General features: G+C 42.0%; 2 protein-coding genes across 2 annotated transcripts; both read left to right on the plus strand.

Moving 5' to 3' along the window:
- The first annotated feature begins 7,289 nt into the window (after positions 1-7,289).
- Positions 7,290-11,235, plus strand: RPL34 (ribosomal protein L34). The gene is made up of 5 exons (XM_048510184.1): positions 7,290-7,423; positions 8,676-8,749; positions 8,831-8,930; positions 9,839-9,942; positions 11,113-11,235. The coding sequence occupies exons 2-5, from the start codon at positions 8,685-8,687 to the stop codon at positions 11,195-11,197; spliced, it is 354 nt and encodes a 117-aa protein (XP_048366141.1). The 5' UTR covers positions 7,290-7,423; positions 8,676-8,684; the 3' UTR covers positions 11,198-11,235.
- Positions 11,236-17,884: 6,649 nt separating this feature from the next.
- Positions 17,885-25,613, plus strand: OSTC (oligosaccharyltransferase complex non-catalytic subunit). The gene is made up of 4 exons (XM_048510098.1): positions 17,885-18,157; positions 20,772-20,865; positions 22,031-22,228; positions 24,640-25,613. The coding sequence occupies exons 1-4, from the start codon at positions 18,019-18,021 to the stop codon at positions 24,656-24,658; spliced, it is 450 nt and encodes a 149-aa protein (XP_048366055.1). The 5' UTR covers positions 17,885-18,018; the 3' UTR covers positions 24,659-25,613.
- The last annotated feature ends 276 nt before the right edge of the window (positions 25,614-25,889 follow it).

The following is a 25,889-nucleotide window of genomic DNA, read 5'->3' on the forward strand; positions in this document are numbered from 1 at the left end:
CCCTTAGGGTTCTGGATCAGAAAGTTCAAATTAAATACTCTAATTGCTCTGCAACTCACTTGTGGTCTAAAATGTATTCCTTTTAAAATGGGCTTGCATATCTAGTTCATACATATTTTTTTCTAATTTTTTTGTGAGGAAGAGAACGCGCAGTGTCTCAAATCTGCATTTTAACAACAGCCAGTAATTTACGAAAACAATAATGGTGGATGTCAGACAAGGGAGATAACTTCACAATAAAACTCAGAGTTACAAATGTATAAATAAGGCCCTATCAAAGCTTGGGAAAGCCCCCCATGGAAGAGGCAAATGGAGAGACAGCAAAAGATAGCATTAGATCCTCATGATGTCTAGAAACACTTTTGAAGAATAGTGTCCAAGGAACAGTTAGAGTGCTTCAAATTTAAGACTCAGTGCAGTCCTGGAGGAGGGGGGTAGTTGTGCAGTGACTGGGAATGGTATAGCCACAGCACAGCCACGCCACCTCCAAAGAGGCTTAATGCATGCAGATAGCAGGTCAAAAGCCACACTGCCCCTTCCCCTGGGAAAGTTGCCTATGCAGCTCAATGGGCTGTGCAAATGGGGGTGTTCTGGGTCGTAGGGGCTGAGCAAGCCTACTAAAGAAGAAGAAGAAGAGCTTGGATTTATATCCCCCCTTTCTCTCCTGAAGAAAGGGGCTTACAATCTCCTTGCCCTTCCCCCTCACAACAAACACCCTGTGAGGTAGGTGGGGCTGAGAGAGCTCCAAGAAGCTGTGACTAGCCCAAGGTCACCCAGCTGGTGTGTGTGGGAGTGCACAGGCTAACCTGAATTCCCCAGATAAGCCTCCACAGCTCAGACGGCAGAGTGGAGAATCAAACCCGGTTCCTCCAGATTAGATACACGAGCTCTTAACCTCCTACGCCTGTCCCACCCCCCAGGAATACTCCTGCATGGGAGGAATGCTGGTTCCATGGCTGCACTGGTGCCTAGGGGTTGCGCTGCTGCATAGCTCTTCAGCTCCAGCACAAGAGCCACTGTACTGCCATAAATGCCTCTTACACCAGCACAAGGGCATTTATGCTGATACTGAGGTCATGCGATCACCTGAGCAGTTAGCGCCTCCCCCAAAAAAATATTGCACTGTCAAATTCAAACTAGACATTAAAAAAAAAGTGGGGAGTCCTTGGACCAAACTCATGTTCCAGACATCAGCTGCATTGCAGGCACATATCATACAGATTTGCTCCCGTTGCTTCAGAGAAACAGTAAGATTTCAAGGGTAGGCTAAGCTGTTCTGTCACAGTAGCTGTATTGAATGACCTTAGGTTAAGGTGACCAGATTTTCACCTTTGTAACACGGGACAGCACTGCCTTTTGCGGCGCTTCCCAGTTTCCCTTTGTGACGGGAAACAGAAGCCGCTGAATCGCGGCAACCCACGTGCTGCCGCTGCCTTCTGGGGCTTCCCGTTTCCGCCGCTGAGGGCGCCAAAAAGCTGGCTCTCTCCCCTAACGGCAGCGTGTGCAGGAGGCTGCCGCAGTGCCTTCTGGGGTGCTCCCCTGTTTCCCGCCCTGTCACCCTGGCGGAAAAGGGCGCTCCCCAGAAAGGCCAATCTTGCAAAAATCAGGAGAATTAAAAAAACTTGGCGGGGCATGGAACAAACTAACTCAAAAAGCATGACTGTCCCGTAAAAGCGGAGGACATCACCAGATCACCTTCCTTAGGTTCAATTCTGTTGGAAACTGCGTTTTTTCCCCCTGCTCCTCCACAGTATTTCTGTGTATTCATGGATCTCCTGATCTTTCCCTTGCTTTTCTGCATTTCTTCCACAACTGATTTGCTGTGAAGTTTGAGAAAAAAATGTAGGAAAACCTGCATGGCTATCACATGGGTCGCCACACCCACATGGCAGCCATTTTCTCTGCCCCTATCCCTGCATTGGCCATTTCCTTCAGGCACCACTAGAGATTTTGTCAGGTTTTTTTTATTGGCAACTGAATATTGTTATAGTATTACAACTTCTGTATCAAGTTCTCTCAATTCTCAGCTTTCATTTTTAAAAAGGAAGTTTCTACCTCCTTTTGTTGCACTTGAAGACAAAAGTCATACTTTTGCAATAAAAGGAGTTAGAAATGTACTTTTAAAAATGAAAGGTGGGAATTCAGAAATACAGAAGTGGCTATAACATTACAGAGGTTGCTGAACAACATTACAACAATATAATGGTCTTCAAATGCCTTTTTAAATTTAAAATCTTGAGCGGTTGTTTTGGTGGTGGGGGAGAGAGTCACTGATGTTAGTGAACCAAAAGCTGCTATGTGAAAGTCTCATGGCTATTCTGCTGTATCAGCAGGTACAGCAACAGGAAACTATGCAAGCTTGTCCCCATGTGTTGTGTTGTGCTGATCTTCATCAATGTCAGAGGAGGGATTATGGGTCAGTGGTGTAACAGCTGCCTGGTGTGTAGATAACCTCCCATTTAATTCCAAATATTCTGTTTAAAGGGATTAGATAGTAAGAAAGGTGGTGAAAAACTACCAGAAAGACCTCTGTCTAAGATAGTGAAAGACCTCCACCTAAGGGCCAAACTAGATGTGGCAGCAGGTTTTAAAATGCCATAAAGGCCTGATCCAGATCGGGCCTACAGCACGGTGGCTGATATGCTCTTGTCCCTCCCCCACCCCCACATGTGCCTTTTAAAGTTCTAAACTGACCAAATATACCTCCTCCCCCAGCGACTGTTTCAGCCGGAGCCATGAGGAATTAATTTTGCACATGAGGCATGAATATAAAATGGCACCTCCTATATTTTCACAGTTATCATTTTGGTATAAAGGTAAATAAATAAATAACAGGAGTAATAACAGGAGTTTATTTTTGTCTTGATATACTTTTTCTGCAGCTTTGTGCACCCAAGGTAAGTAAGTGGCTAACTTGTTAACAGCTCTGGTTTTAATAGTTTTCAAAGCGTGAGGCGGACAAAGGTACTTTCAACCCATTAATGCTGTGTGTTGTGGCATTTGCATTTGCTTGAATGTTTTGCGCTCCAGCATCCACAAATTTTTTCAGATGCATGTCCTCTAAGACCCTGGATATCTGCTATCAGAATGCGGAAATCAGACAAAAGGTAATCTTGATGTATTCTGATTCAATATAAGGCAGCTTAGCTCAGGTTCAAATTCCTACTCTATCGTGGAAGCTTGCTGATTGACCTTGGGCCAGGATTGTCTCAGCCTAACCTATTTCACAATGGCCTCTTATGAAAGCACAGCTTACCTCAGATTTTCCCAGTGGTCAAAGCTTGTGTTTTGGAAATATTTTCTGTGAAATCATCCCGCACACATCCTTTCCCCCCATCATTTTAGGGGTTTACCCCTTGTCTCTTCAGTTGCATTTTTTCTACAGGCTATTGTAGAAAATGTATTATTTGTGATGGTGGTGGGATATCATCCATGCACAAGAACAACCCCCACCTTTTTTCTTTTGTGTAGGGGCTCTAGTGTTGCTGCAATTCAAAAATGTTTCTGCCCCCATTTTTACTACTGAGAACTACCAATCCAAAATGGAAGCCAAAACAACTCCTGCAGCAGGCGCTATTACTTGAAGGAACAGAAACACATAGCCCACCCACCCCCTCCACAAAGAATCACATTTTCAGCCAAATTAGAGCTGCAGTAAGACATGATTGTTATTGTAGCAATTCCTTGTCAATTTCCTCCTGCAAAAGCAACTTTTTTGTCAGTTTCACTGACTCCTATCTGTAGACATGTGTATCTTCACCTTAATGTTACATTGATAATTCAAGATGAAATTGACGAAGCTGAAATTGACAAAGCTGAAATTGACAAAACTGATATGATGGACCTGGTTTGTTTCTGTGCCCTAAGGTTACATTGTAGCCCATCCTCCCACAACAATTGACCCTAATTGTTTGTATCTCTGGCTGAATGTTCCATTGCAACTTCTATATGAAACTGATACTAATCTAATCAACTCTGCATGTGTGTGAGTGTATCTCTGCCTGAACATTACATTTCTAGGTCGATGTGACAAAGAGAATTGTTTTTTTAATTCCTTTTGAAAATAGGAGGACGGAGAGGAGAAAATGGCTGAAGGGGAGATTGGTGATTATATGAAGGCATGGATAAGGACCAGGTGTTTAGAGCGCGAGAAAAAAAAGACTTTTTCAACATGATCAAATCCTCAAGGGAAGCTGACTTGGAAACAGCTAGAAAAAAAGTACATGGGAAAATGCTCAGGAAAACAATGGAGGAAAAATGAAGGAAAAATAGTTTCAGAAACAAATGGAGCAACCCCCGCCCCCCCGAATTAAAAGAAAAAATGTAGCATTTGGTGGCAAAATACTTTGTAAACATCTTATGCAGAAAAGGCCAGAGTTGTTGTTATGAGGAGGGCAGAAGATATTTTAAACTGGGTTCCTGTTGTGGAAAAGAACTGGCTATAAAAAAAAATAAACCATCTTTATCTCACTCATTCAATCCATACTGTAGAAATATGCAGGCATTGTTTCACTTTGTTGCTGTTCACAGTGCATTACTTGTTCAGTTGTGGTAGAAAACGCTCAACTATAGAAGCAAGTTTTGCTATTCTGCATGTAATTGCTTTGCTTCTTTTGGCCCTAACAGCTTGCGGCCTTTCTATTCCCTGGGTGAAAACTGCTCTTTGCTGCTCCATCAGGGCTGCTCGTTCCTGCTTCCACATTTCTTTCCTACAAGCTTTTTCTGGGTTCTTCCCCATTTATTAGCCCTCCATATAAGAGTAGGAAGTGTTTTATTTATTTATTTTAAATGAATCATTTTATTGAGATAACGTTGTTTAAAATACAAAATGAGTCCCTCTGGAATTCTTATTAGTGCAGGAGTGAGTAAGAGAGAATAAACTAGATGGTAATATTATTGCAGTGGTCTCATTTTCTGTAATTTTACTAAGAATATTGACAGAAAAGGGTCAGCACCTGATTCTTTTGAATTGGTTTCAAGAATGGATTGGGAGATAACAACACTAGGAAACATCCACCCAAATGTTTCAACAACAAAAAAGAATCTTTGGAGAACAGCAGTTCCATAATGAAGAGAATCCGATCCAATCTTGCCATCATCAATTTGTTGTAATGTGAATGTTTTGTCACAATGGTTATGTCAAATGTAAGTGTGATTTTTCTTAATGTTGTAAAAAAATCGTTATGGTCTGCCAACACATTTTGGACTGCCATTTAGAGACAAGCTCTAAAGATGACCTTTAAAGCAATCAATAATTTTTACTTTAATCCTGTCCAGTGACTCTGGGGGGGATGTGGAATGGTATAGTACAGCAGGATCCTGTCAAATCTCAAAGCTAAGCAAGGTCAGTACTTTGATAGAAGAAGGAAAGAAGGAAAACTTTGCAGAGGGAGGCAATAGCAAACCACCTCTGCTTAATCATTTGCCTTGGAAACTCAATGTGGTTGCCGTAAAACACTGTGATTGACAGCACCTTACCCATGCACACACTGCCACTGAGAAATTCAGTGAATTCCCAGTCAATCCACTGCTGCTCGCCCTACTCTATTAGCCATGAAAGGATGTCAACTAGATTACTAGTATGCAACTAAGATGCAACAAAATTACTAATACCTCCCCAAATTTTTGCTATTGGGAGGAAGAGTTAGGATGGTGGTGGTGACATTCATAAATGTTAAGCTCAGTAGTGACATAAGTGTGACTCCCAACATTCATACCATTTCAACATCTGGAAAGGAAGGGGAGTATCTCACAGTAGATAGATAACTATTTTGCCCTCTGTCTTCTTTAGATGATAAGAAATACCATATCTCACAATGTTTGCTCAGCAGCTCCACAATTTGCCTCTCTTGTCTTCCTACTTTATGACCGCGAAGTTAAAATTTTAAATAGCTGCTGTATTTGCTATTGTGATGGACGGGGCAGGGGGGGGGATTTTTTCCCCCTTGTAGGGGAGGCGGTCATCCTGCCTTCTGTTTGCTGTCTCTTGTTAATCTTTATGCAATTATCATGGAAAATATTATGCAGAAATATCACACAGCTTAACAAGCTGTGAGGAAATGTGCAAAAAGCCATTCACCCTGCAGCGGATTAGAAAGTAGCATTGATGAACGGCTGACTCCAACCATGATCTTAACAAAAGGACTAGTAACATAATCACTGGAGACCAGAATTTATGCAGGCTGGTCTGTAAAAACTTTTGCCAGAGATACTAAAAGTCTGGCCTCAATACAATTGTTCTCAGTAACGGTAAGCGTTCATCTGCATGTATTTAAATGAATATAATTTTTCCCTTGAAGAAAATAAAGCATTAACAATTTTTGCTCACACCTAAGTTCCAGTGCTTATGATTTACTTATTTAAAGTTGGGGGAGTGGGGAATACACATTTACTAATATCCCTTTGGACTAAGTAGGGACGTTATTCACAAACATTCAGATTAGATTACAAATTTTTACTGGTGTCCACCTGAACATTCTGTCATGTTTCCAGCAGAGATTTAGTACAATATAACGCAGTGTAAACAAGTTTACAGGGAAGTGAGTCTAGTTTTATTCAATGAGGTTTACTCCCAAAAAAGTGTTTTTTTCTCCAGACTTCAGCGATTTGTTTCACTGGAGAAAATGAATGCTGGAACATGGACTCAGCAATATTGTAGGCTATTCCCCCAGTTTCCATCCTCAAATCTCTAGGAGTTTCGCAGCCTGGATCTGGCAACCCTATCCCCTCCATCCCGCCAGTGCCAGGGGTTACCTGACAATCCTAGCTTTCAAGGTATGTATGTATGTATGTAGGTGTGTGTGTGTGTGTGTGTGTGTGTGTGTGTGTGTATGTATATATATATATATATATATATATATATATATATATATATATATATATATATATATATATATATATATATATATATATACATACACACACACACACACACACACACGCGCGCGCGACCAGTAAACACAGGCAGAATAAAGTGAGACAAATCATAAACCTATACGAACAAAATCAGTTTCTGTTCTTTTTGCATCAGTTCCGTATTAATCTGCTACACCCAAATAACAAGCCTTTGACACCTGAAAGGTTAACGCTCTATTTTGTTTTTGCATCTCGCGGCCTTCCAGATGTTATGGAGTACAGTTCCCATCATCCCCCTGTAGTCCATAACATCCGAAGGGTCGCGAGTTTGACACCTGTGTGCTATAGGGTACAAGTAAATAACACGTTGCTGAAGGCCGGATCCTTCCACCAAGTTCTAAAAAAACGCGTCTGGATATTTTCCGTACAACATGGCGGCGCGCATTCCAACGCCTCCTTTCCTGGGTTCCCATGAAACCACGTTCTACTTCCGGGTTGGGGCCTGGGCTTGCGCTTTGACCGAGTCTCCATTTCTTTCTTTCTCTTCCGGTGGCGGCGCTAACGCTGGGTAAGGGATTCTTCCTCTCCTTTTGGTCGAAGGGAGATTGAATCCGTTTCCATCCGCGGGTTTAGGAACTGGGAGAGCTTGAGGGTCAGCTGTGTGATGGGTCAGAGTCCCGGAGGGTCTGTTGTTGGGTCTGTTGTTGGAGAGCGAGGAAATGCCGAGTGTGTTACCAGCGCGTTTGCGAAAAGGCCTGTCCGGCTGGACCCGGTTTGAATGAAGGCCTGAGAACAGGCCAACTCCCTCTCTCCTTCGCTAGGAACACTGAGTCTTCATTGAGTATATTCTTTTTTTCCCCTGCTACTTACCCAGTGCTGACCTTTGGGGTACGGTATTTGAAGACAGAAAAAACCCTAAATTCAGACTGCAGAAAACCCCTTTGCTTGTATTTTATTTCCCAATTCATTCTGCTGAATGGAGTAAGAACCGAGGTTGTGTTGTGAATATTTAATGGAGATCATACTCCTGTGCTACCTATATAATTGTGGGTATTTATTTCATCTTTGGATGTTTATTTCCGTCCGAGTTGGGAGCACCGGCCATTCTTAGCTTTGCCGTGTAATTCGGTGTTGCAGGCATCTTAGCCCGGAAATAGATCCAAGTGAATCAAAAGGGATTTGCTGCTGGGAACTGTGCTGTGCTGTAAAATGCTTTCATAGGAAGCCGGACTTTGGCCAGATACTCGTGGCTTCTCCGAGAGATAGTGTTCTGTACAGTGCTAAATCTGGGCAGGAAAGGCTGGGATTGAACAACCTATTCAGCCATGAAGTTATTGTCTGTGTTCTGGATACACACATGATTGCTAAATCCTATATCTGTTATGTTTAAGACCAATTCCTGTCTCTTAGAATGACTTCTGGAGAGAATAGCGAAGTAGGGTTGTGATTGTCAACCGTGGTGTCTCAGTAGGAACAAAGATCTGTGGTGTGTTTTGTAATGCAGGTACAGTCTCTGGCTCTTGTTACTGATGCTTCTGACTTTGCTGAAGCACACAGACAGAAGCAGTGAAGTTTACTTGCTACAAGCTGCAGAGATTGAGGTCATTCCCTTCATGGGCCAGTCACACTTTCTTGTAGCCTAGCTTAATTCACAGCATTGCCATCTAGATAGAGGGTGTGGAGTGGAAGAGAAACTGTACTGGTTTCAGTTCTTTGAAAGACTGAAACATATAAAGGATATAAATGCTGTTTCTAGATACATAATCATAGGCTCTTGCATTCTAAAGCCCCTTCTAACATTATTTCTTGGGGTTTTTTAGGTCTGAAACATGGTCCAACGCTTGACATACCGCCGTAGGCTGTCCTACAATACAGCCTCTAACAAGACTAGACTGTAAGTAAAACCCTGACTATTATTGAATTCCATGTGTTGTCATTGTGGGAGAGTCCATTAATGCTTTTCTCACTTTTGCAGATCCCGAACACCAGGTAACAGGATTGTTTACCTTTATACCAAGAAGGTTGGCAAAGCACCAAAGTCTGCATGTGGTGTCTGCCCAGGAAGACTTCGTGGTGTAAGTGTGTTATCCTCGTGAATTTGTGTTAACTAGTTTGCGTAATAAAGGCGGTTGAAGACTTTCACGGCCGGAATCGCTGGGGTGTTGTGGAGTTTCCAGGCTGTATGGCCCTGTTCCAGTAGCATTTTCTCCTGATGTTTCGCCTGCATCTGTGGCTGGCATCTTCAGATCCAGGCGAAACGTCAGGAGAAAATGCTACTGGAACACAGCCAGTAGTTATTATGCATTTCAAGAAAATCCGTGATAAGACACCAGGTGGACAGTGCTAGCGTACTTCTTCCAAGCTGTGAATAACTGGATTAGGTTTCTTTTTTTCTAGCAACATCTTTGTGTACTCAGAAGGTGGAGATAAAAAGTTATTTCTGCTTTCTTTTTGATGCAGAAGCAAAAAAGTCTACTGCTGATTTACAGGGACAACCAAACCCATCTCTTTTTATCTCCCTTTTATGTAACAGGGAGGAGAACAGTAATGTGTTCTGCTTTCAGACATAGTTGACAATTAAAACTTTAAAAAGGAAATCAGCTTTTGTCTTCCTGGTGCACTGTTCACGGGAAGTAGCAACTTGCAAAACAATTATATGGCTAGTACAGGAGTATATTATTAATTAAATGTTAGCAGTGTCATTTTACAGTATTGAAAATGCTAGCAGTGCTGTGCTACTGTATTGAAATGTATTTCGATTACATGGTTTAAGAGTAACAATCTCAGATTAAATAAAATGTGTATACTTAGGGCATTATAGGACTAGCGTGCTTAAAACAAAAGGGGTTTTGCTAAAGAATTCAGCAGTGTTTTTTTTTTAAAGATACAGGAGGATTGCTGCTAAGCTCACAAACTTTATTCTAGTAAATCTGGTTTACTAGCCAATCACATAGACTATGGGTTTTTCCCCCCACTTATACAGGTTCGTGCCGTTCGTCCTAAAGTTCTTATGAGACTGTCAAAAACAAAGAAGCACGTTAGCAGAGCCTATGGGGGTTCCATGTGTGCTAAATGCGTTCGTGACAGGTAACTTGCATCTCGCATAATCATTCTCTTGAAGTTCATAAGTTTTTAGATTGAGTTGCACTTGTAACTTGCTTACAATTTGTTTATGTAGTGAACATAAGGCTGCAAGACTGTACTGCTTATCGATTGATGCTGATGAGTCTGTCCAGGAGTACTCAGTTTGTAGCTTTTAAAATAACAAAATGGATTCCTATTGTCTGCTTCCACTGCAGACTCCCTCATGGTGAAAAGCTAGATGTGGAAAGGTTTTGCCTGGTTACTGCTAACCCAGTTTAGGGTGGAGTGAAGCGGCTTCCTTAAATTAAATATTGGCTATGGCTCATTCCGCACATGCAGAATAATGCACTTTCAAGCTGCTTTCAGTGCTCTTTAAAGCTGTGCAGAATAGCAAAATCTACTTGCAAACAGTTGTGAAAGTGGCTTGAAAACGCATTATTTTGCGTATGCGGAAGGGGCCTATGTTAGCAGATGCACTTTTCTGCCCCATAGGATCCTGCTGTGGCTGAAACTGGAGGATCTAACTTTCCACTAGAATTGACAAGCTGTTTAGATTAAATGGATTTAATAGGCCGTAGTGTGTGTGCAATGCCATGTGTTTTCTGGAAAAGTTTCCTCTGCCATAAGAAGAGTATGATCTTAGTTGACTGATTCCTTATGTTAGTTTTATGTCCCAGTAATAACAAGTACTCGACTGTTTATATAAGGAAAATAATGAAATGTTGTTTAAATGTTACATTCAAAAAATACAGTTTCATAGAAAACATTATAGATTGTACTTCCCTTGCATTGTTTAAATTTAAGGAGAGAGGCAGTGAAAACTGCTGAGACACTTAACTAAAATTTGAGGAGTTCTGAACTAGAGTTTTCTTCTGTGCTCTTAATTTGCTATAAGTATTTCGAAATAAGCTAAAATATGCTATGAACCGTGAAAGGCTTTCATAGCCAGAATCAATTGGATGTTGTGGGTTTTCCGGGTCGTGTGGTAATTTTGCTGCTAACATTTTCCCACATCTATGTCTGGAATCGCCAGAGGCATGTCACAGTAAGATGTGTTTCCATTGCGGAAAACCCATAACGCTGTAAAATATTGTATTTTTAAAAATGGGTACTGGTTATTAACAGTCATGGACTGTTCTGAAATGTTAATGAATACTTTGTATTTTTCTCTAGAATCAAACGGGCTTTCCTTATCGAGGAACAGAAGATTGTCGTCAAGGTGTTGAAGGCACAAGCACAGAGTCAGAAATCAAAGTGAATATTTGTGTTTGCCTAATAAATGAAAATTGAACTTTCTCTTGTATACTGTGATGTTATTTTGAGTTAAAAATGTGTTCAGCGTTGTGATTGATTGCTGAGGATGCAAGGTAGTGATTGCTTTGCTTCTAATTGCTCTTTAACTTGTAAGCCTTGAATAATTTGCATGGTGAGAAATAGAAGCCTTTGAAAGAACATTTTTCAGATTCTGTGCTGTTCAGAACTATTTCTCGTGGCCTGCCTGTTAAAATGCGTGTCGTTTATGTGCATGGCACTTTTCAGGCTGACAACAAAGGGGCAGATCCCTGCCCTAAAGAGATTGAAGGCTGGCAAAAGTGGCTATAGAGGAAGGGAATGGCACAATGATGAATAATTTACATGCTGTTCAGTTTATACTTAGGCTCAGTTGCATTAGAGTATGAGGACTTAAAGCAGTATTTTCACAGGAAAGGTAGGTTTTATGGAGAGATCTCGTGAGAGAAGCAAAATTGTACAGGTCTTCAGTGAGGGGGTTTCATGCTTCAGGAGCAGCAAGAGAAAAGGATGAAATAAGTTGCAGAGATGGGAGATCCAGGATTGCTGATGGGGAGCAACTGGCCCCAAGTGAGCCTCATGGTAGTGTGTGAGTTTGAACTCTGCTATCCTTTTAACTGTACACCCACGTGGGACCATTAGCACATCCTTTCTTTAAATGGATGTTAAAATGAAGAGTAGAGTAACAACTGCCAATGAAAAGGAAGAGAGCTGCAACTCCAGGGATCGTTCCATTCAGCCTGAAATATTTGGCCACGCATTTATGTTTAGATTTCTTGATTTTATAAAATCACTATAGCCACACTGATTTTCTGACCTTGCTAACTGCTATTGTGACAATTTAGAACTGGTATATGTTGCTTTTTAGTTTAAATTTAATGAATAAGAATAGCTTATTTTTTGAGACAAATAAGAAATTTCATTTGCAATGGTTCCAGAGGATTTAGGTATATTGGCCAGTAGTTCATGTAAGGTGAGAATAAGTCCTGATTGTAGGGAAACAGCACTTTACTGAATGTGGCATTAGGCTGGTCATCATCAACCTTTCCTTTAGCAAGAGCTGTTTTAAATAAAGAATCCCACATTTCTTCCTCCCACCCCCCCGCTACCATGTTCCAGAGCTGGGAGAAGGAAGTTATCAGCCAAGCAGCATGGAATACTAGGAAATAAAAGCCTAGATATTTCACTGTACTTTATGGGGCTGCAAGAACCTCTCTGAACTCGTACCTCATTAGCTACCTGTTCAGGTCCCCTGATCTAGGCCAGTCATTTGCGTTGATACAGAATGATGTGCACTACTTAAACCATCTTGGACTGATGATTTTTCAGTTTCAACTGCATACTTCCTGGGAATAGAATAGAATAGAATAGAATCTTTATTGGCCAAGTGTGATTGGACACACAAGGAATTTGTCTCCGGTGCATATGCTCTCAGTGTACAGTGCATATGCTCTCAGTGGAAGAGTGTTCTTGCAGCACTTTGCAGTAATACTTGCCATGGAATAGGATAAGAGTTTGGATTTATATCCAGCTTTTCTCAGCTGCACAGAGTTTCAAAGCAGCTTACAGACTCCTTTCCTTCTCCTCACAACAGACACCTTGTGAGGTAGGTGTGGCTGAGAGTTCTGAGAGAACTGGTTAGCCCAAGGTCACCTAGCAGGCTTCATGTGTAGGAGCAGGGAAAACAATCCAGTTCACCAGATAAGAGTCCACTGCTCATGTGGAGGAGTGGAAACTCAAAACCAAGTTCTTCAGATTGGAGTCCACCGCTCCTAACCACTACACCATGCTGGTTCTTTTTATAGGGTATGGTCTACTTTCTGATGTGGGCCTAGAATCTTGGCAGCGTATTTAATGGTTGAACCATTTAATGATTGAAAGCTTTCCTGAGCACTTCCTCTAAAATGCACATTTATCCTAACAATTTGGAATTTCCTGCAAGTATGTTCCCATGCAAGAATTCTTGCAGTGACACATTTTCCATCTGTAGTCACGCAGCGTACATTCAGCACTTTTTTATTTTTTGGAAGTCTGTGTAGAAACTGTTACTCTCCTGAGAGACAACAACGATGTGATATCATGTGCTCTTCATTTTCATCTGCAGAAGATCAGGAAGATCAGATAGGCTTTGTGTGCAGCTTAGTATTACATACCTGAATTTGCCTACACACATGCAGAGGAATGAGGAGGGTGACAGCATTGTAGACATAGACAGGTATGTTGTCTGTGCTCTGGACTACCCATAACGTACTCTAAAAGCTTTGAACTGTGGCATACTTTAAAGAATGACTAGTCTTGTGATCCTCAGTTTTAGGATTGCAGCATCTTCAGAGCCAGCGTGGTATAGTGGTTAAGAGCATGTGCACTCTAATCTAGAGAACTGGGTTTGATTTCCCGCTCTGCCACTTGAGCTATGGAAACTTAGCAGGTGAACTAGATTAGCTTGTGCACTCCAACACCTGCCAGCTGGGTGACCTTGGGCTACTCACAGTTCTTCCAAGCTCAGCCCCACTCACCTCGCGGGGTGTTTGTTGTGAGAAGGGAAGGGAAAGGAGATTTTTAAGCTTCTTTGAGTCTCCTTACAGGAGAGAAAGGGGGGATATAAATCCAACTCCTCCTTTTCTTCAGTTCCTAATAACGACCAACTGTCATAAAGTAGAAAGCAGCTAATTATAAAATGGCATTTGAATGAACAAAAGATTGTGATAAATATTTTAAATAGCCTGAAAAGCTGTGCTAGTGGTAAAAACAAAGTGAAAGCATTAGGAAACTTGTCAAATGTTAATAAGATCAGATTTTAACTTAAAAAATAAGCATAAAGATAAATGCAATTCAAAGATCAAGGGCAGCCTTTGGGGGTCTGATGTGCTTTTTGAATTATCTTTGCATCTGCAGTTCAGTAAATAATTTAAAGATGTGCTCTATCAGAACAAGCCTGTTAAAGGGGAAAATGAGGATAAGTGAATGAGCTTGACTTCACAGCTAAAAATGGGCTCAGTAACTTGTCAGTGAATTATCTTTAGCAGTATTTTTCATGTTTACTTGAAAAGTGGTCCATCTGATTTTTAATAGGACATTTCCAAGTAATTTTGCCTTGGCTGCCTATGTTTTTTTCAGGCGATCTAAAAAAAAACCCTCCTACTTTTCTCATTCACCTTCCTCCACATAGCTGAATTAGATCTGTGGCACCAGTTCTTCCTGGAAGAGTGAAGGAGGAAGAGGAGGAGTTATATCCCACCTTTCTCTCCTTTAAGGAGACTCAAGGTGGCTTACAACCTCCTTTCCTCTTCCCACAACAAACACCTTGTGAGGTAGGTGGGGCTGAGAGAATTCTGAGAGAACTGTGACTAGCCCAAGGTCACCCAGCAGGAATGTAGGAGTGGGGAAACAGATGAGGTTGACCAGATAAGCCTCTGCCACTCAGGTGGAGGAGTGAGGAATCAAACCCAGTTCTCCAGATTAGAATCCACCTGCTCTTAACCACTACACCATGCTGGTACTTTTTAAGCAACTGTGATGGGCAGCCCAATCCAGAGTGAGAAGCTGCAAAGCTGCACCAGAACATTTACTTACCCCATCGGCATAAGTGGTATCTATGCTGACAGGAAGGGTAAAGGCAAGCAGGTGCGTGGACCTCCATGTGCCTTATCTGGAAAAGCCTGCTGCCAGAAGAGCCAGTTAACGCTGCTTGGGACAGGAATTGGCCATGCTGGTAGGGGCTGATGGGAATTGTAGTTCCTGAACATCTGGAGAGCCGCAGGTTCCCTACCCCTGGGCTAGGGGCATCCTGGTAGTAGTGCTGACTTTAGTCTGCTTCTAATGGGCTTTTGAGCTCCCGGTGCAGGCTTCTGACTTGGGTAAATCCAGTTGGCCCTTTAGAGGGTTTTCAACTGGCGGGGCTTTTCCCCAGATTTCATTGCACTACTTGGAAACCTAGAGGTGTCCCCGGCCACCACGGCCTCTAGATTGAACTGTACATTTCTCAGCCTTCATGTATCTGACACAAATGTACATAAGCACTATGGTGGCTCTTATTGCAAAGTGAATAGGTAATAATTTTTTACCCTGGCTTATTTACAGGGCAGTCCAGAGCTCAATTGCCTTTCAGTTTTGCATGCAATCCTGAATCAAGGAAAGTATAAGTAGTGGAGTCATCTGAAGCTTCAGCATGGCAAAGAACTACTATCTGATGGAGTAATCAGTTGTGCATAAAGTAGTACAAAAGCCAAAAGGATTAGATCACCTTTTAGCACAGCCTTTTAACTGATACAAGTGAAATCTGAAAATAAGGCAATTTTAAATGGGAAAATGGCTGCTGCAATTGATCAAGGAAAAGCAAAAAGTGTCAAGGGAAACACTTAAAAAACCTGTACCAGTTTGCTCATTGAAGTAACGAATGGAAACAATGTAAGCTTGGAAAACTACCAAACTGTGGTTCTTTAGCAGTGAAAAACTAAATACACTATAAAACAACATGCTTATCTGGAAGAAAGTCCCACTGCCTTAGTGAGGCTTCATGCGAGGTACCTGATGTTGCAATCCTATGCATGAACTGTTCATCTCACTTTTGACTGACCCTATGCATCAAACTCCATCCCTTTCAAAGAGTAATTCTGCCGCACTGTGGCTGCTTTAATGAACTACAACAGTTAACTCTCAAAAACTTTCAAAAATTATTTCTAGTTATGATTGGAATCCTATGCAAACTTAGCTGGAGTTAAGCTTTTTTCAACATAGTGGAATGAGGTTACTAATGAGTGAACATGAATATAACTGCATTAATACACTTCCCTCTTCTATCCATTCAATTATTTTGATGCAGAAATCACGCATCCATGGCTTTATGGCATCACAGTGCCACAATAATGTGGTTGCAAGGCATGAATTCTCACAATTTTTGCTCTGGGTCACCCTGAAATCACTGTCAGATCATAATTCATGTCCATGGATATGACCACAAAAATCATGGATCTGGTGCTTTGTGGCACCCAATGGTGCAAAAACTTTGTTCCAAAGCATGGATCTTTGTGGATCTTTGGGATTTTTGTTTCAGGTCATGCCAGATTCACCATCAAATCACATTTCATGTCTGTAGCCCCAGACTGAACCACAAAAATCACTATATCTGGCACCAAGGTGGTGCAAAAACAGGATTCCAAAGCGTGGATTCTCAGATTTCTCTATTAGGTCACCCTGAAATCACAATCCAATCACATTTCATGTCCATAGCCATAAATGTGACCTCAAAAATCATGGATCTGATGCTTTGTGGTGCTGCAATGGTGCAGAAACAGGTTTCCAAAGCAGAGATTCTCATGGATCACTGGGATTTTTGTTTCAGGTCATGTTAAATTCACCAGCAATTCACATTACAAGTCTTAGAGCCATGTTTTTGTACCATGGTGTTGCCATGAAATCATGGGTCCATGTTTTTTTGGGGAAGCTGTGGCCGTGGCTATGATATATGATTTGATATGAGTTTGGGGTGACCCAACACAAAAATCCTGAGGATCCATTGTTCAGAACCATGTTTTTACACCGTGGAGTTGCCACAATTTCATGGACCCATGATTTTTATGCTACAAACTGAACCCATAGACATGATATGTTGGGGTGAGCTAGTTCAAAAATTCTAAGGATTCCTGCTTTCCAACCATGTTTTTGCACAATCACAGCCTCACGAAAATTTGGATCAGTGATTTTTGCGGTGCTGCTGATGGACTAAGTATAATGGTGATTGATTTAGTTTCAATGTAAAAATCATACGAATTCACGAGGATCCACTTAAAATCATCTGGATCCAACTTTTACCCAGTCCCTAAATTGTAGCATGTCACTGCCGACCCTTTCAGATTGATAGTCCTTACTACAAAGGTCTTCCTCCTGAGCAAAATTTGGGTTAGATCCAGAAAATATTAGTGACTTGGTACCAAGAAGCAGGGGTGGCTATTTAAAATAGCAAGGCATAAATTTGTATTACATATTTAGGTACACTCCTCAAACGTAAGTCCTTCTCAGTCCAAGGAGCTAACAGCAAATATGCACTGGGATGTATTGGCACTTCTGGATCTGAACTGTGTAACTGCAACCCCGTGAATAGAATCTGAAGAAGTGAGCTCTGACTTATTCTGGAATAAATGCAGTTAGTGTTTAAGATGGTTCTGATCTTCTCTTTAACATATTTACAAGCACTACAGCTATTTTCCTCATGGGGCCAGCTGTAGGAAAACGAGGCCTAACCCTATGGGACATTTCTCCCACACTCCCCAAAAACCTAAGTATGTAAACGGACTGCACGTTGCCCTGCCCAGCACTAAATTCCGAGCTCTCCATCCTGCTATTTGCACAATTGGAAGGGTCTGGGGCGGGGCCTCTTTAACTGGGCGTGGCTACCTGCTGTCTGTCTTCTATACTAATCCATCACAAGGCCACGTCGAGCGTTCTCAGGATCTGAAAGGTCAACAGAACTTCACCATCTCGCTTGGTAACGGGATGAAAAAAAAATCCACTCTTTAAACTTATGTTTAAACTTTAAACTTTTGTTACTTTAACATTCGTCTTCTGGTATGCTATCAAGTATGTTTTTTGTGCGCTTGTTCTTCTTCCCTTTGTTTTTTTGTTTTGTCTAGCTTCCAGGACAATTCCTCAGAGGTTTTCCGTTATCGTGTCTACGGTGGCTGCAACGAGACAATCCAGTAGCAGGCGGTGTGTTACCGGAAGGCAGTGGTGGTGGAGAAGTTTCTTTGAGTCGGGACGAACCGGGCTTGAGCTGCCGCCGCCACCGTCGTCATGGAGACTCTGTACCGGCTGCCGTTCACGGTACTGGAGTGCCCCAACATCAAGCTGAAGCGGCCGAGCTGGGTGCACATGCCTTCGGCCATGACGGTCTATGCCCTGGTGGTGGTCTCTTACTTCCTCATCACTGGAGGTAAAAATACTCAAGCGCCCCCACCGCCTCCCTTATGCTTATCCTTCCTCCTTATGCTTATCCTTCCTTCTTATTCTTATCCCTCCTCCTGCGCCTTTCTTAAGATCCGAGGAAATGATCCATACTCACTTATTGGGGTTGGGAGGCTTCGATTTCCCGTGCTCTCTGTCCCCATCCTTTTCTTTCTTTGGGCGAGGGAGCCAGTTTGATGTAGTGGTGCAATTGCTAAGATGCAAACTGGGATAACCCAGGTTGGGATCCCTATTTTCCATGGAACTCAATGGGTAACCTGGAGTCCGGAACTCTCAACCTACCTGATAGGGTTGTTGTGAGGGCAGAATGGAGAAAAGTTATGCTATCTTGAGCTTCTTGAGGAAAGGGTGGCATAATAGTGAATTTAAAAAATAGTCAGGAGAAAATGCTACTAGAACACGGCCGTACAGCTCGGAAACCGCACAACACCCTAGTGATTTCGGCCGTGAAAACCTTCGACAATACATTAAAAAAATGGTGCTCTTTTAGAAACCATCCGTGCTCAATAGCAGCAGCTGACTTATACTTATATTTAAAAAAATTGAAGATTAAAAATAACTATTATGTTTACTAGCAAGGTTCAGTATCTATTCTGCAAATGGGATTTTCATATCACATGGTGGGTTTAGTCAGATTCTGGAAAAAAAAGTTTGTGCATCTCTCTTCTCCACAGTCGGGATCCAGAGTCATCCTCTTCTTCATTCTGTCCTTACAGAAACCCTGTGAGGGTTGTTAGGCTAAGAATATGCCAAAAGTCATTTCCTGAGCATCCAGGCACACTGGGGATTTGAACCCAGGTTTCCCAGATCCTGCTCTGATATTCTAGTTGCTACACCACACTGGCAACACTTGCCTTAGACCTGGTTTACATACAAAGGAGAGTGAAACATTAACGTGGCTGAAATGGTTGTATCGCTACAGGTGATGAATTCCAGTGCTGAATGTGTCTTTGCATTAAAAAAACAACCCTGCATGCAGATAGAAAACTAGCACAGCAGGTTCTGTGTTATTTGCTGTGCTGGTTTTCTCTTTGTAAGGATTTGCATTTCAGAATGTGATCTCCATGTGCAGTGTGAAGTGGAGCTCCTTGTTTTATCCTCTTGTGTGCATAAATCAAGTCAGAAACTGAACTCCCAATAGCTTAGCTGGAGAATGGTGTGATGCAATCCTTAGCCAGTCTAAATGGTTCTCCTTGATCTGTGAGGGACTGGGGGAAGGCAGCTAATGGGCTACACATTGATTAATTTTGCAGGGCAATAAGAGATGGTCTTTCCACTGAGGTCAGAAGCCATATTCCTTTGGCCTGGGGGCTTCATTTTTGTTGACCAGTGCTACTAGCTTAGAGAGAAAAGGTCCAGATCATTGAAACACAGCATGGTGTGTTAGCATTAATGACATATCCTTTATTTGTGCGGCTTGGACTGGGAGTTCTCTCTTAAGAACAGATGGATACATCTCCAACGTATCACTCACCCCAATTTGTTCCATTCACTAACTCTCCCCCCACTAACCTTTGTGCAGTGTTGGCTTTCTTTTTCCAGCTTGCTGTTGTGTATTTGTCATTGTGTTTTTACAGTCCCGTCTTATATGTGTTTACTCAGAAGCAAGTATGTAATAAGGCTTGCAGTCTGATAAGTATCCCTAGGATTGCAGCCTGATTTATTTAAATTACTATAATCTGTTTGCTTTTTTTTTCAGCTGAAAAGAGGTATATTATTGTAAATAAAACACTCCTTTTTTTGCGAATAAGCACCCAAGTCCTCATACTGAGAGTTCTTTCAGAATGATAACTACAACCTGTGATGTTTAAATAGCAGTTCAAGAGAGAATGTTGGGAGACTTGCTATGCCCAGTTGTATGATTAACTTATGCCTCAAGTTGTGATGATGGTTGCTGAACTTAAACAGGTTTCTGTAAATGTAAGATGAAATCATGTAGAATATATCCATTACTGGTCATAGTAGTGAAATAGAACATAACATCCCAGTAGCAGTGTAACTCCAATGCTAGGGCTACACATTGATTACACTTTTTCTTCTTATCAGTCAGTTTTTGTACTTTATACTTTTTTCTGAGTGGCTAACTCCATTAACAGAATTTGGTGCCTCACCAGATCAGATTTTTTACAATGAAAATAAAGGGTGGTCAGGGCCTTTTTATAGTTGGAGCAATCTATAAAATCCTGGTTTGAAATGTCTGTTCTTATTAAATTGATGCATGCTGGATGACCCACTTAAGACAGTTCTTAATTCCATGATGAGCTCTTTGTAGATCTTCAAAAGGTCTGTGGTTAGCTCTGGGTGTAAGCTGCTTTGAGACTCCTTACGATAGAAAAAGTGGGGTATAAAATCTACTGTTCTTCATGGTGATGTGCCTTTCGTTCATTCCCGTCAATAATTCTGACTGGTAATGCGTTTTCATCTTACATTAGCTCCCTGGTAGTGTTTATTTTCATAGGGTTTTGTTTCCCTAATGAAGAGCTGGTTTAAAGAGAGACTTACCAGTATCACTGTGACTAAAAATGGAGTGCTTCCTTCCAAGATAAATTCACAATTTGTTATTTTTTCTCTTTTTTTAATAGGAATCATTTATGATGTGATTGTGGAACCTCCCAGTGTTGGTTCAATGACAGATGAACATGGACACCAGAGACCCGTGGCCTTTCTGGCATACAGGTAGACAAGATACCTTGTTCCAGGTATTAGAAAGGAATGAATACAAGTGGAATGTTAAGCTGGGCTTGAACACAGCATTATTAGGTTTAGTGTCATTGTTTGGTTTAGTGTCATAATAGAGAAAATAGTAACCCAAGCATCTTGATTGTTCACCAATGTTGTCCTTTTGGCAGCAGGAACTAAGTTCAACTAACAATAGTTCATCGGAAAGGAACAGCTGAAAAGCACCGAAACAGGTTTTCAGAAGGATTTGTAGCATGTACAGCTGCATGCAGTAGTCAGGCTGCCCTCTTCAAGGAGCACTGAGCTAGAGCAGCATGAAATAGGGTACAACATCTGGCATTCAATGACTTGCAATAAGAACTTGTTTAGTAAGGCTTGGTTTTTGGTGGTAGATGCTTCCCAATGTGAACGTTGTACTCTGTGGCTTGGTGCCTATGCTATGTAAGCACAGCAGCACACATGAAAAGGAGCAGAGGCATAGCGCCAACGGGGAGGGGTGGGGTGTGACGCCCCGGGCAGAGCCGCAGTGGAGGCGTGGCCAGGCTGCGGAGGGGTGTATGTGTGGGGATGGTTGCTGGTGCGGCAGGGGTGTAGCGCACGTGCCCCAGGCAGAATTTCCCCTCGCTCCGCCTCTGAAAAGAAGTTTTCTGGCATTCCCCATCTTGCCGTTCCCCATTAAATCCTGTTCCCAGGTATCAGCTAATTCTGGGAAGCAAAATGCAGCTGTGCAGTGGGTGGGGAATTGGCTAAATAGCTCTCCCCACACACACACACATGCGCGCAGAGAAACACAAATGTACCAGCAGAAGTGCCTTCCATCAGTGGAAAATAGGGTCCAACCCTTGGCTTCTGCAGTCAACTGTGGTATGATAAGATTCATTGCCAGAAAACACAGGGAGCCATGACCATGGTAGCTTGCTGATAATCTCACTCCTTTTGAGGAGTTTCTGCATTGTTTGAAAGGTTAGATCCCACACGGTTTCAGTCAAGAAGTAAATATTCATGCAATGCAAGCCTGGGTATTTTCTTTCTGTTCTGTCTTACCTGTGACTTGCAGAATTACTGGGTGTTGTCACTGAACACAAGATGATGGGGGCAACCAGGTAACTTTCAGTAAGTATTGCTGTTCAGCTGAAACAATATTTTCCCATTTTGTATGCAGAGTAAATGGGCAGTATATTATGGAAGGGCTTGCCTCCAGCTTTCTCTTCACAATGGGAGGCCTGGGTTTTATCATACTGGACCGTTCCAATGCACCGAATATCCCAAAGCTGAACAGATTTCTGCTGCTTTTTATTGGATTTGTGAGCGTCCTGTTGAGTTTCTTCATGGCCAGAGTGTTCATGCGGATGAAATTACCGTAAGTGGATGCTTGTCACATCATTTTCTTCTTTCCTTTTAATTTTTAGTTGTCATACAGAAATGTAGTTGGGAACAGAGTGGAGAATAGAGCAACCTGAAATATAACCACTTGTTTTCAAGTTCTTTACACATAAAAAGAAAACATTTAGTACCATTACTTGTGCCATAAAGTTAAGGAGTGGACAGTAAACATCTTTTTATTTGGCAATCATTGCATCGTGTTCCAGAAAGATGTCAGGACCTTGAAACCATGTTTCGTGAGTAAATAATGAAAAAATTGCTATAATACAGTATTCAAAGGTGAGAGAATTAATACTGGAAAAAGTGCTATATAAAAACAAGATGCTCTTAGCATTTTGCAGACACTGCAGGTATTTACAGCAATTCTGTATCATAGGCCAGTTTTATTATTCTGTTATTAAAGTTGAATCTTTTGTGGTTAGCAAAAACTTTGAAGAACTGTTGAATAAAGATTTGCTCAGGAAAACATAATTTCTGACATTTTGAAAGGAAATTAATTTCAGATTTCAGCCTGGATTAAACGCCTTCAGTCAGCACATGATAGTCATGTTGGATCTTATATACTTATGTCATCATAGAGAATAAAACTGGTCACTAACTGGATAGCTTTAAAAGGGGCTTGGACAGATTTGTGGAGGAGAAGCCAATCTATGGCTACCAATCTTGATCCTCCTTGATCTGTGATTGCAAATGCCTTTGGAGACCAGGTGCTCTGCAGCAGTAGCAGCAGAAGGCCATTGCTTTCACCTCCTGCATGTGAGCTCCTAAAGGCATCTGGTGGGCCGCTGTGAGTAGCAGAGTGCTGGAGTAGATGGACTCTGGTCTGATCCAGCAGGCTCTTTCTTATGTTCTTACGGTTTGCCTTAGCATAGCTTATAGCAAACTGGTTGTGTTTATGAAGTGGCCAGTGAACTCCTTAAATCTGAAAGGGCTTTTGTTGAGGGGATTCTATTAAAAGTGATGTGAATTGCACTCTTTTGAGCGGGAGATGCTCTAGAATCAGTGGTACAGGATTTGCTTTTTATGCAGATGGACCCAGGTAAAGTCCTCAACATCTGCAGTTAAAAAGATTCAGATGACGGGAGACATAAATAATCTCTGCTTGAGACTCTGGAGAGCCAGTTCTGATCAAAGTAGACAACGCTGACCTTGATGGACCAATGGTCTGATTTGGTATAGGGCTCAACAAATGGTGCAGTTTTGAGTTCTTGATCAACATATATGGGCAGTTGTGTCCTTGTTAATCTTGGTGTGTAACGATAAGCCTGCAGAAAACATGAGCTATTTCTAAGCATAAAGCAGGCATGAAAACCTCGGTATTCATTTAGAGACTAAGGCTGTTTTTTTGCATGGTGGCGGAAACACAGATTCACCGGCATCGTTATGCTGGTGGAGCCTCGGGGACTGTTCGCACACTATTGTGCAAGCGGCCCTGACTTTCTCCCCAGCCGGAGAGGTGGCTCTGCACTGCTCTAGAGGGCTGGAGGGACACGCCCATGCTGCCCTCTGACCTCCAGGGGTCGGAGGGCAGCGTGGGCGTGTTCCTTCAGCCCTCCAGAGCAGTGCTGGATGGGAAGGTGAGTGGAGGGGATGGGAAAAGCGGTGTCTTCCTGCTGGTGCTGTTTGCACTGCGCCGGCGGGAAGCCGCCGCTTTTAAAAAATGGCGCCTTCGTGCCGCTTGCGGGGAGCCAGGATGGCTAACAGCACCCTAGGGATGGCGTTTTTCCATCCCTAGGGTGCTGTTATTTGGCCGTGCAGAAACAGCCTAAGTGACAAGGGACACACCACCAAGCTTAACCCTGCCTCTTCTAATTTTTTAAAAATTATTTTTCAAAATATATTAAACACATTAGAAAAAAAAGTGCTAGAAAATAGTTGAAATTACAGCACAAAAATATCTAACCCGAAATTGTGTTAAATACACATTGCATCATGGATCCTGATATAACATTTTCTGATTACTAGAGAGACCTTATAAGGTCTTAGAATCTTTGTCATTTGTCTCCTGGCTCCAAAGCATTTTTCCTAGTCCCGTTATTATATCATAGTCATTATCAGTTTTCAATTCTCGAGTCATCTTGTTTTTACATAATCTATTCAGATTCATGTAGAAAATAAAGACCCTGCCTCTTAAGCTGCTTCATGCATGAGACACCTACACAGTAGTTGGATCAGTGTTAGAGAGAGCAGATGGGGTCAGGTCATGCAGTTAATCCTGACTTTCCAGCTTGTGTACAACCAAGCTGTATGAAGGCACTCATCATTTAAACATCACGCTCTAAGACCTTCAGGTAGGCTTCTTGCTTTCATCCTTTTAAGCTGCTTCCGTTCCGTAGTGTGTTTTACTTCATTTTTCTTTCCCATCAAATCTTTCTTTTTGTATTTCAGGGGCTATTTAATGGGCTAGTGCTTTCTCTGGCTGAGGTGTGCACAGTTTGGATTCTCTCCTTCTCCGCGTAAAGAAACAAGTCAGCAAAAACTCTGCGGCCTCTTCCTTCACGTCTGAAGAGAAAAGAAAAAGAGAACTGACCAAGGAAAGGACTGCCTTCTCATTCTCCTATTAGAAAAAGAAGCATTTGTTGCAAACAGTTTTTATTGACAGATGTCTGTTTGTGTTTTTCCCCCACTTCAAAGAGAACAAATTATTTGGAATATCATTAAGGCAGAAGTTTATGGAGCAGAAAAATATAACATTTTCACACACCAACACACCCCCTCCCCCAAAAAAGTGACTAAAAGAAAGTCATATTACTTTATTTCATTATACCTGCCATAGTAGTCCCTCTACTTGTGAGAGGGTTTTTTTCCGTTAATCAGGGTAAAAAAATGTATACATTGATCTTTTAGGTGTCTGTAAGTGGAAATAATTGTTGGTGATTGCCATTGTTCACCAGCAAGTGGGATTCAGCAGATGGCTCTCTATTTATGGCTGAAAAAAGCAGCCCAAATTGACCATACTTACTGGTAAACTGCAGTGGGGTGGGGGATTAGCGGATGCCTGAAACTGGGCTCCTGGTTCTTCATCCATCTCAGTCTCCTGCCACCAGTCTCCTGTTGGGTGATGCAAGATGTCTTTCTGTATACGTGCAGCAGGAGCACTGTTTGTATAAACCCATATGCTCGGGCAAGGTCTTTCATTTTCCTCACCAGCCTTCTTCAGCATCAGCAGAGCTGATTCACACGTTTCCACACTAGGGCGTGTCCTTGCTCTCAAGTATTGACTTGGATACCATTAGCACTGACATTTCATGCTCTCAACGCAAACAGACACAGGCAAAGGAAACCCATTTTTGAGCAAAAGTAGTTCTTCCTTTTGGTAAAGGCATTTTAAAAAGGACAGATTAAATAATTTTTCTATTGAACCACCCTGTTCCGTATTCATCATTCATAAATGTTAAGTACTTCTGGTGTTGATCTTTTGTGTAACTTGAGCCTGGTAACTGGCCAGTAACCAGTGGCGAGTCTGCAGAGTGGGAGCAATATGAGGATTCCACTTCGTGCCCCATAGTCGCTGGGCTGCAGCATTCGGTACCAACTGGAGTTTCAAGATTATCGGCATTGGTTCTGAGTTATTTGATGCTCACTGATAAAGGAGGAGGGACTAGAAAGGAAATGTTTAAGTAAAGTAAAAGCTCATC

The sequence above is a fragment of the Sphaerodactylus townsendi genome, linkage group LG10, assembly GCF_021028975.2.
Source record: "Sphaerodactylus townsendi isolate TG3544 linkage group LG10, MPM_Stown_v2.3, whole genome shotgun sequence".
NCBI lineage: Eukaryota > Metazoa > Chordata > Lepidosauria > Squamata > Sphaerodactylidae > Sphaerodactylus > Sphaerodactylus townsendi.

Bases quoted from the DNA above. Each gene is read 5' to 3' on its own strand.
- RPL34 (XM_048510184.1), top strand. From the start codon at position 8,685: ATGGTCCAACGCTTGACATACCGCCGTAGGCTGTCCTACAATACAGCC. The intron at 8,750-8,830 runs GTAAGTAAAACC...TCACTTTTGCAG, and splicing joins GCCTCTAACAAGACTAGACT to ATCCCGAACACCAGGTAACA. The intron at 9,943-11,112 runs GTAACTTGCATC...ATTTTTCTCTAG, and splicing joins GCTAAATGCGTTCGTGACAG to AATCAAACGGGCTTTCCTTA.
- OSTC (XM_048510098.1), top strand. From the start codon at position 18,019: ATGGAGACTCTGTACCGGCTGCCGTTCACGGTACTGGAGTGCCCCAAC. The intron at 18,158-20,771 runs GTAAAAATACTC...TTTTTTTAATAG, and splicing joins TTACTTCCTCATCACTGGAG to GAATCATTTATGATGTGATT. The intron at 20,866-22,030 runs GTAGACAAGATA...TTTTGTATGCAG, and splicing joins GTGGCCTTTCTGGCATACAG to AGTAAATGGGCAGTATATTA.